This window comes from Amblyomma americanum, chromosome 8 (genome assembly GCF_052857255.1).
Source record: "Amblyomma americanum isolate KBUSLIRL-KWMA chromosome 8, ASM5285725v1, whole genome shotgun sequence".
NCBI lineage: Eukaryota > Metazoa > Arthropoda > Arachnida > Ixodida > Ixodidae > Amblyomma > Amblyomma americanum.
The window spans coordinates 9,397,875-9,412,816 of NC_135504.1; the positions used below are offsets into that span (position 1 = coordinate 9,397,875).

Consider the following 14,942-nt stretch of genomic DNA (forward strand, 5'->3'; position numbering starts at 1 on the left):
GAGCGCCATAACCACTCAGCCACCGCGGCGGCCACTCAACTTTTCGTTATTGTGTACAAGCTGCCATGGTGTTAAATCCGCATACTATATTCAGGCTTGAAAAGATAACCTAGTATTACAATTTATATTGCACATTTCACCGTTACTTCAGATTACTAGAACTAAAGTTGCACACGGAAACAATGCTGCTACTGCTCCGTGTTCCCATCAAAATATGCCTGCTGAAGAGGAAAATAAATAGACCGTCGGTGAGTTATAAAGCAGCAAAATAAATTGTGCCGACTGTCAGCCTGGCACTCTGCTTTTCAATAGCGGAAATTCCCCCTGGCAAGAAGCGACGAAGGCTGAAATAATGTCTATGTTACTGTTTCCTCGTATAAAAAACTGGCAATGCATGCTTTATTACTGGAGAGCACAAAATTAACGCGTTCGTGTTTGTGACATCCAGCACCATCTGTCGAATCAAAGTTCACATTCCTGAACATCGCTGTGATATTCCGACCCATGTTCAACATTCTTCTACAGGCGAAAGGCTAACTCTTGCCATCTTTTGCTTATTTTTAAATCAGAAACGCATGAGCAACTCTAGCATCTCGGGCTATCACTTGCCTCCGATCAAGCAATGTGAACAAAAGCTGGTATTCACGGGGACATAATGTCAAAGGCTCATTCGAGAGTATATTAGAGCCCGGTTTCTCGCCGCTTACAAAGGGACGTTCGGCAGCTCTACTCACGAGCAAGCAGCCCGTAACGAGGTACCAATGGACACAACCACGTTCGCACTACTGCTGGCTATCGTCGCGGGAGGCTACATCGCTTCTGCGCAATATAAATACCAAGGGCAGTTCAATAAGTTCTGCAGTAAGTGGCAGTTTATGTTCATGATTTTCTTTTTTTGTCTCTCGGTATTTGAAGACCGGGTACAAAGGTGGCGGCCTAGACGAGTGGGTGTAACCGCGCAGAGGTGCAGTGAAGGTGAACCACGACACCTATCTCCCTACTTTGGTCCTATTACTCCATTGGTGTATCTCATCGCTAGATATGGTAAACAAAGTCTCATGAAACTAACCGCAACAAATGCATTTATCACTACTGGTGGCAGGCATGATGAGGATGAGAAACACATTAGGTATTTCGTCCGTTATGACTAGACGGCACCATAAGCAACGCTATCAAAGAAAAAAATTTTTTGCCTTCATGTGCTGTTTTTCTAACATGTGTTGCCTTCTTAACCTTGAAAATTTTGTTCCGCGATAACACCTTTTCCCAAAACGTCAGGCATTTCTTATCTCACTTCAAAACAGTTCCTATGTCGAAATGCAAACATTCCAGTGCTTTGGCTGCAGCCTCCGAGGTTAAAGCCTATATCCTTCATAAGCACCACCGACAAGCCACCTTCCGCCCACCAACACCCCCACCGATCCACCTCAACGCCCCACCGCCGTTCACCTCCTCCCGCCAGAGGCGCCATCTAACACCCACCTAAATCATCCTCATCACCAGCGTAACTACGCCCAGTGCAGGGCAAAACCCTCTCCCATGTCTCTCCGATTCATTCCGTCCTTTGCCAGCTGCGCCCACCCTGTGCCTGCAAACTTCTTAATCTCATCCGCCCACCTAACCTTCTGCCGCCCCCTACTACGCTTACTTGCTCTTGGAATCCACTCTGTTACCCTTAAGGACCAGCGGTTGTCTCGCCTTCGCATTACATGCCATGCCCAAGCCCATTTCTTCCTCTTGATTTCGACTAGGATGTCAGTAACACGCGTTTGTTCCCTCACCCACTCTGCCCGCTTCCGGTCTCTTAACACCTATCATTTTTCTTTCCATGGCTCGCTGCGTCGTCCTTAACTTGAGCTGAACATTTTCGTTAGCCTCCACGTTTCTGCCCCGTAGGTGAGTACCGGTAAGATTATGCTGTTGTACACTTTTCCTTTGAGAAATATTGGTAACCTGCTATTCATGATCTGAGAGAACCTGCGAGATGCGCTCCACCCCATTCTTATCCTTCTAGTTATCTCCCTCTCATGATCCGGATCAGCTGTCGCTACCTGCCCTGCCCTAAGTAGACATATCCCCTTACCACTTCCACCACCTCGCTGCCAATTGTGAACTGCTGTTCCCTTTTGAGGCAGTTGAACACTACTTTGGTTTTCTGCATGTTAAATTTTAGAACCATCGTTCTGCCCTGTCTAAGTGAACATGCTATGCAGTTCTTCTGAGTGACTTTGCAAGGCAATGTCATCAGCAAATCGCAAATTAGTTGCGCATTTTTCATTGTTTCGTATCCCCAAGTGTTCCCAATCCAGGCATCGGAAAACCTTCTGTAAGCAGGCGGTGAAAAGAATTGGCGAGATCGTGTCTCCATGCCTCACACTCTTCCTTATTTTGGAAGTTTATTGGTGACTTTATGAAGGACTATGGTAGCTGTGCAGTTGTTATAGATATCGTTCCAGTATTTGCACATAAGACTCTTCTACACCCTGATTCCACAATGCCTGCATGACTGCTTAGGTTTCCACTGAGTCAAATGCTTTATTGAGATCAATGAACGCTATGTATAGGAGTCGGTTACATTCCGTGCATTTCCCTGTCACCTGAGTGATAGTGTGAATATGGTCTATTGTCGAGTGTCCTTACGATACTCGGCAACAGATGATATTCAAGCTATCCAGTTGAAAATATTCTCAGCAGAAGGCGACAGGTTCGTCAATTTTTGTCCAAACGATGAAACATCTCTGGAACTGCTGAAGCTTCATGAGGTTTAGCGGCTCATGCGAAGCTGTTTTCTGCGCCTCCGTGGTTGCTAATTTCTCCAGATTCAAAGTTAAAATGAAAAAAAAATTGTGGAGCGAGGTGCAGTGAACAGCACGGAGAAGGCAGAGAAGCGGGAGAAGGGACGACTGCTTATTCTAGAGATGACAAATTCGACGGCAGAAAAATGCGAGCAGGTTTGAATTTTCTGACAGGAAAAGTAAGCATTCGAGTTAAACAGTTACGGGCATTTTCTTCAAACTATCTCTCTCTGACCGATTCAAGCTTTCAGGACGAATGAATCGTCGGTGCACGATTCCTTTCTCATCTAAAACGCAAAACGCATCATTTAACTCACATGTATTTCTATTTTTTAGGGGGGGAGGGGGGTTGATTAACTACGAATCCGAACCATAGCACTAACTTTATTCTCTCTTGATGACTTAAGGAAGAACGTTTAGGCCGCTTTCAGTACGATTTTTCAATTTCTAGCACAGTGTCAAGTGAGTGTCACTTTGGCTCCATGTGAGCAGTCCGAGAACAAGTGTGCGGTAAAACTGCCTTGGAAGGAGCTTGTACTCACACTTGTGGCGTCTCAAATCTTGTCTGTTCAGTACCAATGTTTCTTGTTGATCGTTTTCTGAACGTTTCAGGCATTCTCGTCAGTACGAATCATTGAATAGCACCGACATATAGGATCACCTTCAAAACCCGCGTGTCGTCTTCTTAAGTGTGCAAATTTCCATTCACAAACTTGTGCAAGGCTCAGTGCTTCCTCTGTAAATGCTGTCAGAGATATTCTGAGCTCCTTTCTGCTACACGGAAATGCTGTCTGAGGCCGTTTCTCGTGCACAGAAACAAAACTTGAATCCGCTTTTGTGATTAATACGGTCTGCTTTCATGATTTCTCACGATAAGTTAAATATCGCTTGGGATACTGATTACAAATTTATTTTCGCAGCGATGTGCGCCTTTCCAGTGACTTGTGTCAAATGTGTCGTGTGAGGTCAACTGGAGGATCGAACTCGCAGCAGAATCATGATGCCATTTGAGCAAATGAAAGAGCAAATAGAACGCACTTAGCATATACCTGCGAAATAATATGCACAACTGCATAAGCAGTATAGCCCTATTTACCTGAAAACTCCCTGGGTCTGCAGGTATAGCCTCGGCGCGAAGGGCAAGGAGGATAGTAAAGAAGGGAGACTGCTGTACTTCGGTCGTGATGAAATGTGGGGTGCGTCTTGCTGTCTGTCCGTCGTATTTTCCTCACACTACAATTCGTAATGAGCCTTAAACAACTAGCGCATCTTTCGTTACTGAGTAGCTCTTTGAATCACTCCCATGGTGGCGCCGCATTCAGGTCCCGGAGGAAGTAGCACCAGTTTGTGGGCAGTCGAGCATCCACCGGTAAAAATGCACCTTCCGCACCTTGCAGATCCCCCGAATTATGATGAGGTTGCGCTAACTTCTAAGCACTAGCCCACCGCATTGATCGCCTAGTGGTTTTAGCATTTAGTATAATTTATAAACTCCAATATGTCTATATTTATTCGCCATCACAAATCAGCTACCGCAGGATCATTCTCATTATAACCTCTTGCTTTCCTCTGCTTTATTAACCGTCATATTCCTTTCTACGGCATTTCTTAAACCAGATGTTTGGAATAACTAGGCTTATGTTCTTTTTTTCGTACAGATCTCACCGATGCAACCAAAAACAAAACTCTAAATTGTGTAGAGGAGGTGAGTAGAAGTCGCACGGACTTTGTCGTATTTCCTTATCGCCGTCTAAGAACTGCGCAGTTAAGCAGCTCAAAATTCATATGCATTAGCGATAGAATGTACAGCAGCTATTAACAAGGCCTTCATACACTGCAGCAGTCAACATAGTTTTCCGAAGCTATACCAAAGGATCATCTGTTCCGAATACGTAAGTCACCTTTTCATGGTGATATTTTTTCCCTGGGCGAATATTTCACAGGCTGGAGTTGTAAAAGCACATCATCATGCAATGTTTTGGAGAAATGACCATTCAGATAAGTTACAAGAAGGCGTCATTCAGTTTTCCTTATAATGATCGACACCAGGAGAGCAGTTGCAGGCGCCTTTTTCGCCGTACATTAATTTCATTGCAGAGCATAAGCCACAGATAAACCTTACCACAGCTAAAGTAGTGACTGTGGATACCTCATATATTGCGGAGTTGGCGGGGCGATTAAGACTATTTTTATTTAAACTATATAGTATCCTTCTTTATTTATGACAGCCTGGAACGCTAATCGCCGGCTTTCTTAAAACATTACAGTTCACCTCGTCTTATAATTGCCAATTATGTTTAACGTGCTACTCGGCGAATGATACTCAGTGGCACTAAGCTGTGAATTTTGTATACACCACTTTGAAACTTTCAGCAAAAATCTAATTAGTCCATTTCCTTGCAGGAAATGGGAGCATAGCACAACAGAACATTTCCGCTAATGCTAGCGGGAACATTGGTTTCAACGAAAAGTAACACAGCATTTTTATAACAACCTCAACCCTACTTTCACTCAAAGCAGTTTTTTTCTCTTTACTGTTTAGTTTGGTGACAGTGCTGCTTTCTCCGTTGCTAAGGCGGCAACTATTAAGGCACTGAAACCCTGATTAACCTCTCTGGTGTTACTTGAAGCTCACGCCAAACTTTTCTTTAGAATGTAGTGCCAACACATCGTTCATGGGCATAATGTACTGCAATGGGACCTTTCAAGGCCGACTGATTAAGTAACATAAAGATTGATTGCACAAACAGCCAACACCTGGAGTGAAGTAAAGGCAGCTGACACAGATGCATAAAAGCAGTACCACTGTGCATTGCCATGTACGCTAGCATCGCTTCTTTCCGCCGTTCATGCTTTGCAAGAAAAATTATCTGCCAAATTAAGCGTCCCAATTAAAAGTACGGCTTAGAAAGCCCAACCCAAGAGCCGTTATTCCCACGCACTGATCTACCAATGAGTCTTGTACAAGAACTAGGCAGCCAGAGTCATATTGTTTCATTGAGGGCCAATAACTAGTCAGGATGAGAAAAACACATTTATTCCCGCTCCTAATCAAAACGCCTAGAATGTCGATGGCAAGACGGATTACTGCTCGCTGTAGGTCCTCGTTGAGGTTTAGTGAGATGTGACATTTAATTTCTCTTGCTTTCCTTTAGAGCTATCGAAACACCTCAAGCAGCTTATTATATCCCAGCAAGGTTTTGGAAGAAATGTGCAATAAAACAGTAAGTATGCGCTTTAGATAATGATTGATGGCACGACGTTGTAATTTTTGTTACGGGAACTTCCTGCTCAAATAAAGACCCCATCGAGTACGGCACTTCTAACATAAATCAGATTTCGCAACGGCAGCTGTATGATGGTCAACGGTTACTTTGTTCATGGCCATTTGGTTGCAGTTATTCTCAATTCTTGGACGATAATTCTTATAAATGAAAAATTGTAAGATACCCTTATGAAAATATTGAAGCTAATGGTTCATCTTCTGATATGTATCAAAACCTTTCTTTTAAAGTGTTCACCGATCGCATCGAACAGTTAAAACTCCATTGAAAGCTAATGGGAAACGCTTTTGACGATAGTAAAAATGTTAATAGAAAAAATCCAAGACTGTCGTTTATAACACCAAAATAATAAAAATAGTAACAAAATAACAAACACAATAAAAATATCGTTCTTAAATTTTTCCCGCTCAAAAATGCTTTCGTCCAGAATTTTGGGTATGTATTTTAAGCGTATACTTTCCTCATCCAGCCTTGCTTACACAACGGACACATACTCCGAATTACACACCTTTGCGGTCAATCTACAATGCTTGAACAATTACTTTGTCCTAATTTGGGTGTGCAGCCAACCGTGTCTTCTGTTCTTCTTACGTCCTTGTACATTCTCTAGAAACAGGGCAAATGCAACAGCGATTTATGCAGCATTATGAGTTCTCTAGGTAAACTGTATTGCCGTCCACTTAGAGTAAGTTAAAAGAGGGAGATGTTGCGGTCAGCAGCAAGGCGGCAAAACGCTATTCTATCACGTGACCGTATACATCGGTAGCGTTACGTGCACTATAGGTACCGTCTCATTTGTAGCCATGCGTTCGCTTAAGCTTAGGCATGCCTTAACGCATGGAGGCACAGGCTGGGTTGTGTGTTCATTATTGTGGCCCCTCCCTCGGCCGACTTAGGAGGTATTTTATTTGCGCATCAGCATCAATTGCGTCCGTACCTCCCACTTGCGTGACCCCTAGTCTCCGCTGTGACATCTGCCAGATATTCCAATATTTGTCAGGGAAAGTTAGGTCATGTTGTGTATAAAAGGTGAAAGGATGCAGTAAAAATGCAACTCTTTGTCGAAAGCTAAGGATGACTGGTAGGCAAAGAATAAAGAGAATGAGAAGCGTAACAAATACTGTGCAAGGTTGCACGGTCGCATGAATGGGGTGAAACCTCCCCAGCTCGAGACCGCAATATTGAAACTCACCAGCGTGACGCAGATGTCCCAGGCAGCACTACTTAAAGACCATAGTTCTGTTTTCGAGTGAGTTATAAGCTACTATTCCCGCTATAAACCTGCTCCTTGCCGCGCAACCCATATAGGCCACCTTTCAAATGTAACCTTCTGTTTTTTTTTCCTTTCATTTAAACAGAAAGAGCACCATATCAACATTACAGTATTCCTGGTAAGAACATTTTTCTTCTTAAAAAATTGATTCCATAAGCTCTCCGGCGTTCAGCCTCCGCATATAAGTTCATATGCTGCTCTGGGCATTGCATGAGTTTTCTTCCTAGTACTCTGCCCAAATCCTGCTTGAGTAAATCTCGCATAGAACATCTTGCTACTACCTCGAGAGAAACAGATGTCTTGAGCATTATTAGAAAAGACATTGACTACGCGCCATTTGTTCACTTTTGAAATGGTGACGAAGATCTTGCTGATGAGGGCAGACCGCGACATTGTAGGTTAAAAATGTATCACAAAGGATCTGAATGCTTTGACGCACTCGATATTAGTGCCACTGAAAAATACAGATGGGTGATTCAGTACCGTCAAGGTTTAAGCGTTGAATATTAATATTTTGCGTATTCTTTCTTTGTTGACAATGAATTTACGGGTGACCATTCCACAAAGTTAGCCCACGCGAATTTTGCAGTTGCCCTCAGTTGTCTAAAACCAAACGAAAAAAAGAACAAATTAGGACTTGTGAACATGAATACTATACTTTATCTATTCCTCTGCATAAATAAGGTAGTTTCTACAGGTCAAAAGTTATACGACACAAAAGCCTGCCTCGCGGACCAATATTTGAAATATGCACGAATCACAGTACCAATTGTTATTGACGTTTTAAAATCGCGAGCACGCATATCATAGAAATTGATGGGCATGAATATATAAGTTGTATAGCTATCATTTAGCAAAGCGAGTGTGATTGCTTGGGAGTCTGCAACGCGTTGCTTATATGAATAGAAAGTTCAAGAGTGAGCGTATATGATTCGATATTTGTTTAAATTCGTGCTTTTTGTGCCCAGTATGGTACGTTTTGACGGCTTATTCTTCGTGACGTAACTATCAGTATCATATAGATCCTGCATTCCTAGAAACGGAAGCCGCAGCAGTTCTCAAAGCCTGCAATGCGGTCACCGAACCTGCCCGTGATTATGGCGGTTCTGCAAGGCTAACGCGTTTGGCTGTCGTTTTTTTTTTTTTTTAGAAGTCAGGTTGGATTCAAGTTTAGGAGATCGACTACGAGCGCATGAGCTGGATTAGCCGGAGTTTTGCGACGAAAGGAGCGGTGATAATTACAATTGGTATCCCATGCTTGGTGTGATTCGGTTTAGAGGGTTTAACAGTACCCGCGCCTCTAGCATTTCGCCTCCAGCGAAACGCTGCCGCCGCAGACCGGTTCGAACCCGGGTACTCCGGATCAGTAGCCGAGCGCCTAACCACTGAGCCACCGCGGAGGCGGGTATGCAATGAGGCCAGCTGAGATACAAAGTTCATTCAAATTTGGCTGCAGTACGGTAAAGATTAAAACACAAATTTTAGCAAATTCCAAAAATCTTGATATTCTGATAAAAGCTATTGGCCACTTAGGCACCTCTTGAGTGGAAATGCGGTAACATTAGATATAGTGGCTGCACCTTCTTTCTGTGTTTTCATCAGTTGTCGATTTGTCACCACACCACCCGACAGTATAATCTCTTATCAGTCTAAGCGACCTCTTAATCTACCCTAAATCATCTTTTGTTCTTTGGTAATCCACTTTGCATTTGGTAGCTTTAGTCTGCCTCCAGTGGATTGTAATCTGTGTTTAGTTCTCTATGCTCACGTGAAACCTATGTCGTTATGATTGTCTAAAACCAATCAGAGTATTTCGAGACACTGGAGTTCACACAAAGAGCCCCCCTCTCATCTCCTCATTTGCAACCCGCGTGGTAGTCACACAACACGTGCCGTTCAAAGCCGTCAAAGTCATTGTTCCCTTCAACCAGCCAATTTACAACTGGGAGATAGTTCCCAGTCAACGAGGCCAAAGAAAGTGTCATGAAAAGAGTGCGTGTGAAGTTAGTCAAGTATTTCACTCGGCTTTTATAGCTGGTGCAGGGCAGCTGATCTCAATAAAGTGGAATAAATGTTATTTCGAGAATTATTTTTGCCACTGTGGGCAAAGCCAGAAAAATGGCACTTGTAATTTTACCGCTGCAGTTGCGGAATCGCGCAATTAGTTTATAGCGGAATATTTTAGTTTAACCTTAAATATGCAAAACGTATACTACATGCTCTCCAAAAACGATACCCAGAAGGCACTGATGTGGAGCTGAGCGGGACCTGTATCATGGCTCGAGTTTTTTATTTCGTCACTGTTTATTTTCTGAGCTCCTACAGTTTTTACGCTCTTATAATCAACTTGAGTTCCATTACTAGTGACTGTTTCACCCGTCATCAACGCCACTTCGAGAAATTCGCTAAATTCGACAAATCCTCCTCAGCATGAGAATCGAGGACTGAAAAAAAAAGGTCAACAGCCCACGCTGAACCACATCACTTACCACATCACAGCGTTATATTTTCGCAAGCAAAGCCTGCACTTGTTATCAAAGTTTCATTGTTAAAATATATTCTAGTTGCTCTGCGAAATGAATGTTTGTATGGCAGCAGCAGACAAGAGCTGATAGATGTAATACTGCGGGTTGTCTAATGAGAATGGCGCAGAAGTAGCAGACAGCTTCGGGATGGGAAATTTCGGCGATGGCCGCATAGGAACGCTCACAAGAATTTTATCGCACAAAACAAGGTGGCTTATATTACAGAATCAAAGAGTGCGTTGCCAAAAGGCTGTTTTGACAAAGAATACACATGACTATTCGCTTATCAGAAATGGACGGGGAAAAGATGGGTGTTGAGATACACATATACAGGAAAGAAACAGCCACCGAAAACAAGGAAAGCATGCAGGAATTGCTTTATAAATTTGTTGTGCTCATGAATAAAAATTCATTATTGTATTCATTTTATACCCGGAAATATTTTATTAGAAAGGAGAACAATAAATAACAACATGCCGCCAATGTGATCCCAACCCACGGCCTCCGTATTTCTCTTGCGGTTCTCTAACAATTGAGCTACGGCGGCGGCTGCTGCATCTTATGCATTTAAGGGCATTTTTGTTTTGTGTACCCTAACTTTGAAAGCGTTCAGCGGCGGCACCGCCATTGTTATCGAAGGATCTAGACCATTCTGCATTGCCGCAAGGGTCATGTAGAATGGGGGTACCAAACGGGGGGGGGGGGGGGGGACATCTGTGCGAGAACACTTTTCTGCTTCCTACGGCAACAACGCTGCCAGAAGCGAGGTTCTCGTTGAGCTAGTAAGCACGAAAAGGTAAGAAAAAATCAGGGGCTCGTTAGACATACATGCTAAGAAAAACAAAAGTCGTCGGAAAGATGAAAAGTACACAAGAATTGTTTTTTTATTTTTTAACATTGTTCATTAAGTGTTTCCACTTAGCTTAATGTCATCACTGCAAAACGACCTTTAGGCTAAAGGCCTTAAAGATAAAACGCCTTCAGGGTAAAGTTATTTATGTCAAAGGCATTTGTTCAGGATAACTGCCTTATGGTAAACGCCTTTAGTTTCAAGGCGTTTATGCTTTTAGTGTTAAAGTCCTTAGGTCACAGGATGCTTTCGCATTCACAGCACGTAAGGTCCATAATAAGCGCTCATTTCACCTTTTTCTTCATAAAATGCACAAGCTTCCGCTTACTGATTTAGACGAAAAAAACACTAGCTCATATGTTCGCATTACGTAAGACATGAAGGAGTACTAGGATTAATATGTAATATCTTAAAAGGTAACAGTTTAATAAATTAAATTTCATACCATCGTGAAGGCACAGCTTTCGCAAATTATTTATGCTTAAGGCCTAGGGAATTGCAGATGCATCCTCTCGGAGTGTTTCACGATTACGGCATTCAGAAACTCTGGTTGAAGTTTTCGATTTTCTCGCTGCATTAAAATGCAGTTCTAACGGCAGTACACGGTGTACATGTACATCCTCTCAGAATACACGTCGCCATTCTGTATTCGGGCTTTCACTCGGAATGGTTTCGAACACCGGCCAAGGAGTTCTTGTCTTGTTTGAATTCCTTTACACACCCGAAAAGAAATGCTGTTTAGTTCAAAGTTGCCGCATGTGGTCACTTTCAACAAAAAAGCGCAATTTCATCGCTCTATTTAAATGCAAAAGCCATTCCATCTAGGCTGAGTGGAGTGTAGCCCTTCTGAAAACAACCATATTGGCGGGAACTGGGCGCTCCCTCTATATTGTGAGCATTTCTGATGTGTAAAATGTACTGAGAAGGCGCACTGCACTAACAGCATCCTATGTGCGGAAAGTGGACGTAATGTGCCATCTAAGAGGCTGTACGCATGAAATGGGAATATTGCTACACTTATTAATACCGAAGCTCAAGAAAGCACTGCGAGTCTGCATTCGCAAGGTACCAGAAAACGAAAAGGAATGGCACTTGCCGTCAGCAACTCGGCGATAAGTTATAGCGCCAAAATGGTCAGAAGCAGTTTGTAACTCAAACAAACTTTTTTAATTTTTTCTTTGCTCCTGCCTTCAACAGCAAAACCTCTTCCCCAAGTTTTTAAAAAGGAATGTGGTAAGACTATGTTCCTTTCTCTTATAAAACCATGTGTTTTATTCAGGAAAATACCAAGACCAGCTAGATGAAGGGCCGGAAACACTAAGTCGCAAATAATAGATTTTCACTTATGACAGCCCGCAGCTAATTCAGAAAAAAAAGAGAAACCGAAATATCAATACGACTATCCTCGTGAATAGCGGTAATTTAACCTGTATACGTCAGATAACCACTTTGGCGGTCACGAGAGTCTCATTGCTTCTACAATCACAACCTACGTAGCTCAGTCGGCTTGCATGAAGCTGTCATCTACTGCAACTTTAGAAGCGCCACGGAAGCATGAGCCCCCAAAGTAGCCCATACTGCTTCCGAATCTCGCATGAAGGAATAAATTAGAGCAGAGGCATTGACGTCACTGTTAGCAACCTCATGCGGAGAATAGGCGGTCGTTCCACGTAATCCTGCTCAGTATAAGCTGCAACGCATGAGATGTACAAGAAGTTCAGTTCCGGAAGCAGTGCTAACCTAACAGTGCTCGCGATTTAAACATTTAGTCGTGTATAGCAGGAAGCAAGTGTAGTGAATATTTGTGGGAACTCAATGCTCTGTGCAAAGGAGATATAATTTACTATAAAGCGAAGACTCTCCTGTTGCCTCATTTCGCACGCGTTGCAAATTATACTGAGCGCGATTATATGAGGCAGATGCCTGGTCTTCATTCCACGGCTCCAACGGTCCGTGCACGCCTGCCATCACGCTGCCCCTTAGCAGCACTGACTCCGCTACCATTTACCACTAAACATAGGCTCCGAAATATCAGGTGACTTTCCCCAAGCGTTTTGCGGTGGACCTGGCATGAATGGGGCCCTTCCTGTATTTGCATTCCTCCTTGTTGCAAAGTGTGGCCATCATTAGCGCATATGGTGGTGAACTGGGCAGCTGGATTTATGAAAACCAGCGTGGTGACACAATCGGCAGATACACATTTTAGAAAAGCCCGCGTGTTTGCTGTGAAATTAAATCTTCGTTTTTCTTGCTTTCTCCTGCCGAATGGGTCGATTTCCTTTCTGATTTACTGGAGCGACAACAGTTACGTATCAACAAGCTGTTTCACGAGGGTATTAATGGAGAACAAAATAAGGTCGTTATCTGCGGTGTTATTAGCAATGCAGCGGCCTTTTATAGCAGGAAAAAAAATGATCGCACTTGTCTAGAATTGTTACTAATCGTTCAAGAACAGCCTATTTTTTTGTTGATTTTATCTTCAATGTCTCCTTAATAACTGTCATTGCCTTAATCCTCGCTGTCGTCAGCACGGCTCGCCCTTCTCAGAACGCGCACGATTCGATTCATTGAGCACAAACGAAGTTGTTGTGGTTCTTTAGTTTTCGCGAAAAAATTCAGTTGCGAATAAATTTATTGAACCTGTAACTGCAGCTTACTGTACACTACACTTTGCTCCTTACATTAGGGTTTTTCTTGAACCTTTTGCTAAAGACGGGCCCCAGTGGCTACTATTAAGCTCAATGAAACATGACAGGCGTTACATGTTTCAAACCATACAAAGCTATAGCTTGAATGGCGATACAGTTGCTGCGCGCATAATATAGATTCATATTTTGCTCAGTTTAACTTAAGGAGGACTTGGTTCATTTGGCTGAATTAAAGAAAGCGTTCTGTATTGGTTCATTTATGTCTTGGTGGTATGAATACTGTATTTCTAATTAAAATATTTATGCAGTTACTAAAACAGCTCTAGAAACGGTCAGCGATCTTTTAATGCTCAAGAGCACAGACCTTTGGGCTAGTTGGTGCATTGCAGTCATGTACAAGCGCAGAAAAAACAGGGACAAAGAAGGATGGGACACCACGAGCGTTTACTTCCAACTAAAGATTTACTGACAAACAAGCACATTACATACAACCTTCCTGCATGACGTCAAACTGACAGCACTGCCGACATCAAGTGGTCGCACCCAAAAACATTTTTTTCTTTTTTAGTGAGCGATACGGATGGTGCGCGGACGCAGGATAGACCCGCTTTTCTAATCAATTCTGCTTCTATTATCTCTCTAACATCCTGGCACCTATGCTTGGCCACTATCTTGCATGCGCTGAAGAAAGGTTTGCATGGTTTCTTATTTTTTTCCGCGCAGTCATGACAATGTTCAGAAAGATGACCATCCCTATAATTGCCTACCTTCCTCCTGTGCTCCATCAATCTTTCATTCAGACACCGGCCAGTTTGACCGATGTACCTAGAACCACACGATAGAGGAATTTCATATACTACTTCACAAGCACACGCTACAAAAGGGTCTTTAATGCTTTTTACTAAAAGTAGCTGGATATAACAAAAAAAAATGTTGAAAACGCATTCGCCTGTCATGCGACCTTGCACCATAATACGACCGTGGCCGCTGACAGCAAGCGAACTTCGACAGGCATAGGTTTTTCTGTCAATTGAGTTAGGTGGTTGCACATGCAGAATTATACTACTGCAAGTAATAACAGCTTTCAAGCCTTTTCAGTGAAATAAATCCTCTTTTTTTCTTACTGTGAGTCGAACAACCCGGAAGCGAAACTTTGTTTTCCATCGTCGCACAGCGATGACGACGCAGTAATGCTCTCTTTGTTTCGCTCCACAGACAGCAATATTCAAGGGATTGAAAGCTTGCTTGAAGAAAAACGCCAGGAATGTAAATCAAAGTTGTTGACAATCTTTCCATTCTGTTCAGAAATAAAAGGATAAAACAATGGCTTTACATCTCAACCTGCTCAAATTCTTACACTGTGAGAACCAGGCCACTTGGTCGGATGCCACAACTTCGAATTAACTGCAACATATGCTACGTTTGAAATAAAATACAGATTCCAGAAGTTTCCACCCTTCCGGAACACCGCTTCACATCGCTCCCTTAAAGTTCCTCGACATCCAAGCAGATACGTTCTCTACATCCAGAGACGTGGATCTATGCCGCCAAAGAAAATTGCGGTGTT

The 14,942-nt window shown here is 42.9% G+C and overlaps 1 protein-coding gene across 1 annotated transcript; it reads left to right on the top strand.

The window, feature by feature from the left end:
- The first annotated feature begins 688 nt into the window (after nt 1–688).
- LOC144100038 (uncharacterized) lies at nt 689–14,702 on the top strand. The gene is made up of 6 exons (XM_077633088.1): nt 689–861; nt 4,454–4,500; nt 5,951–6,019; nt 7,438–7,470; nt 11,925–11,960; nt 14,591–14,702. The coding sequence occupies exons 1-6, from the start codon at nt 762–764 to the stop codon at nt 14,657–14,659; spliced, it is 354 nt and encodes a 117-aa protein (XP_077489214.1). The 5' UTR covers nt 689–761; the 3' UTR covers nt 14,660–14,702.
- The last annotated feature ends 240 nt before the right edge of the window (nt 14,703–14,942 follow it).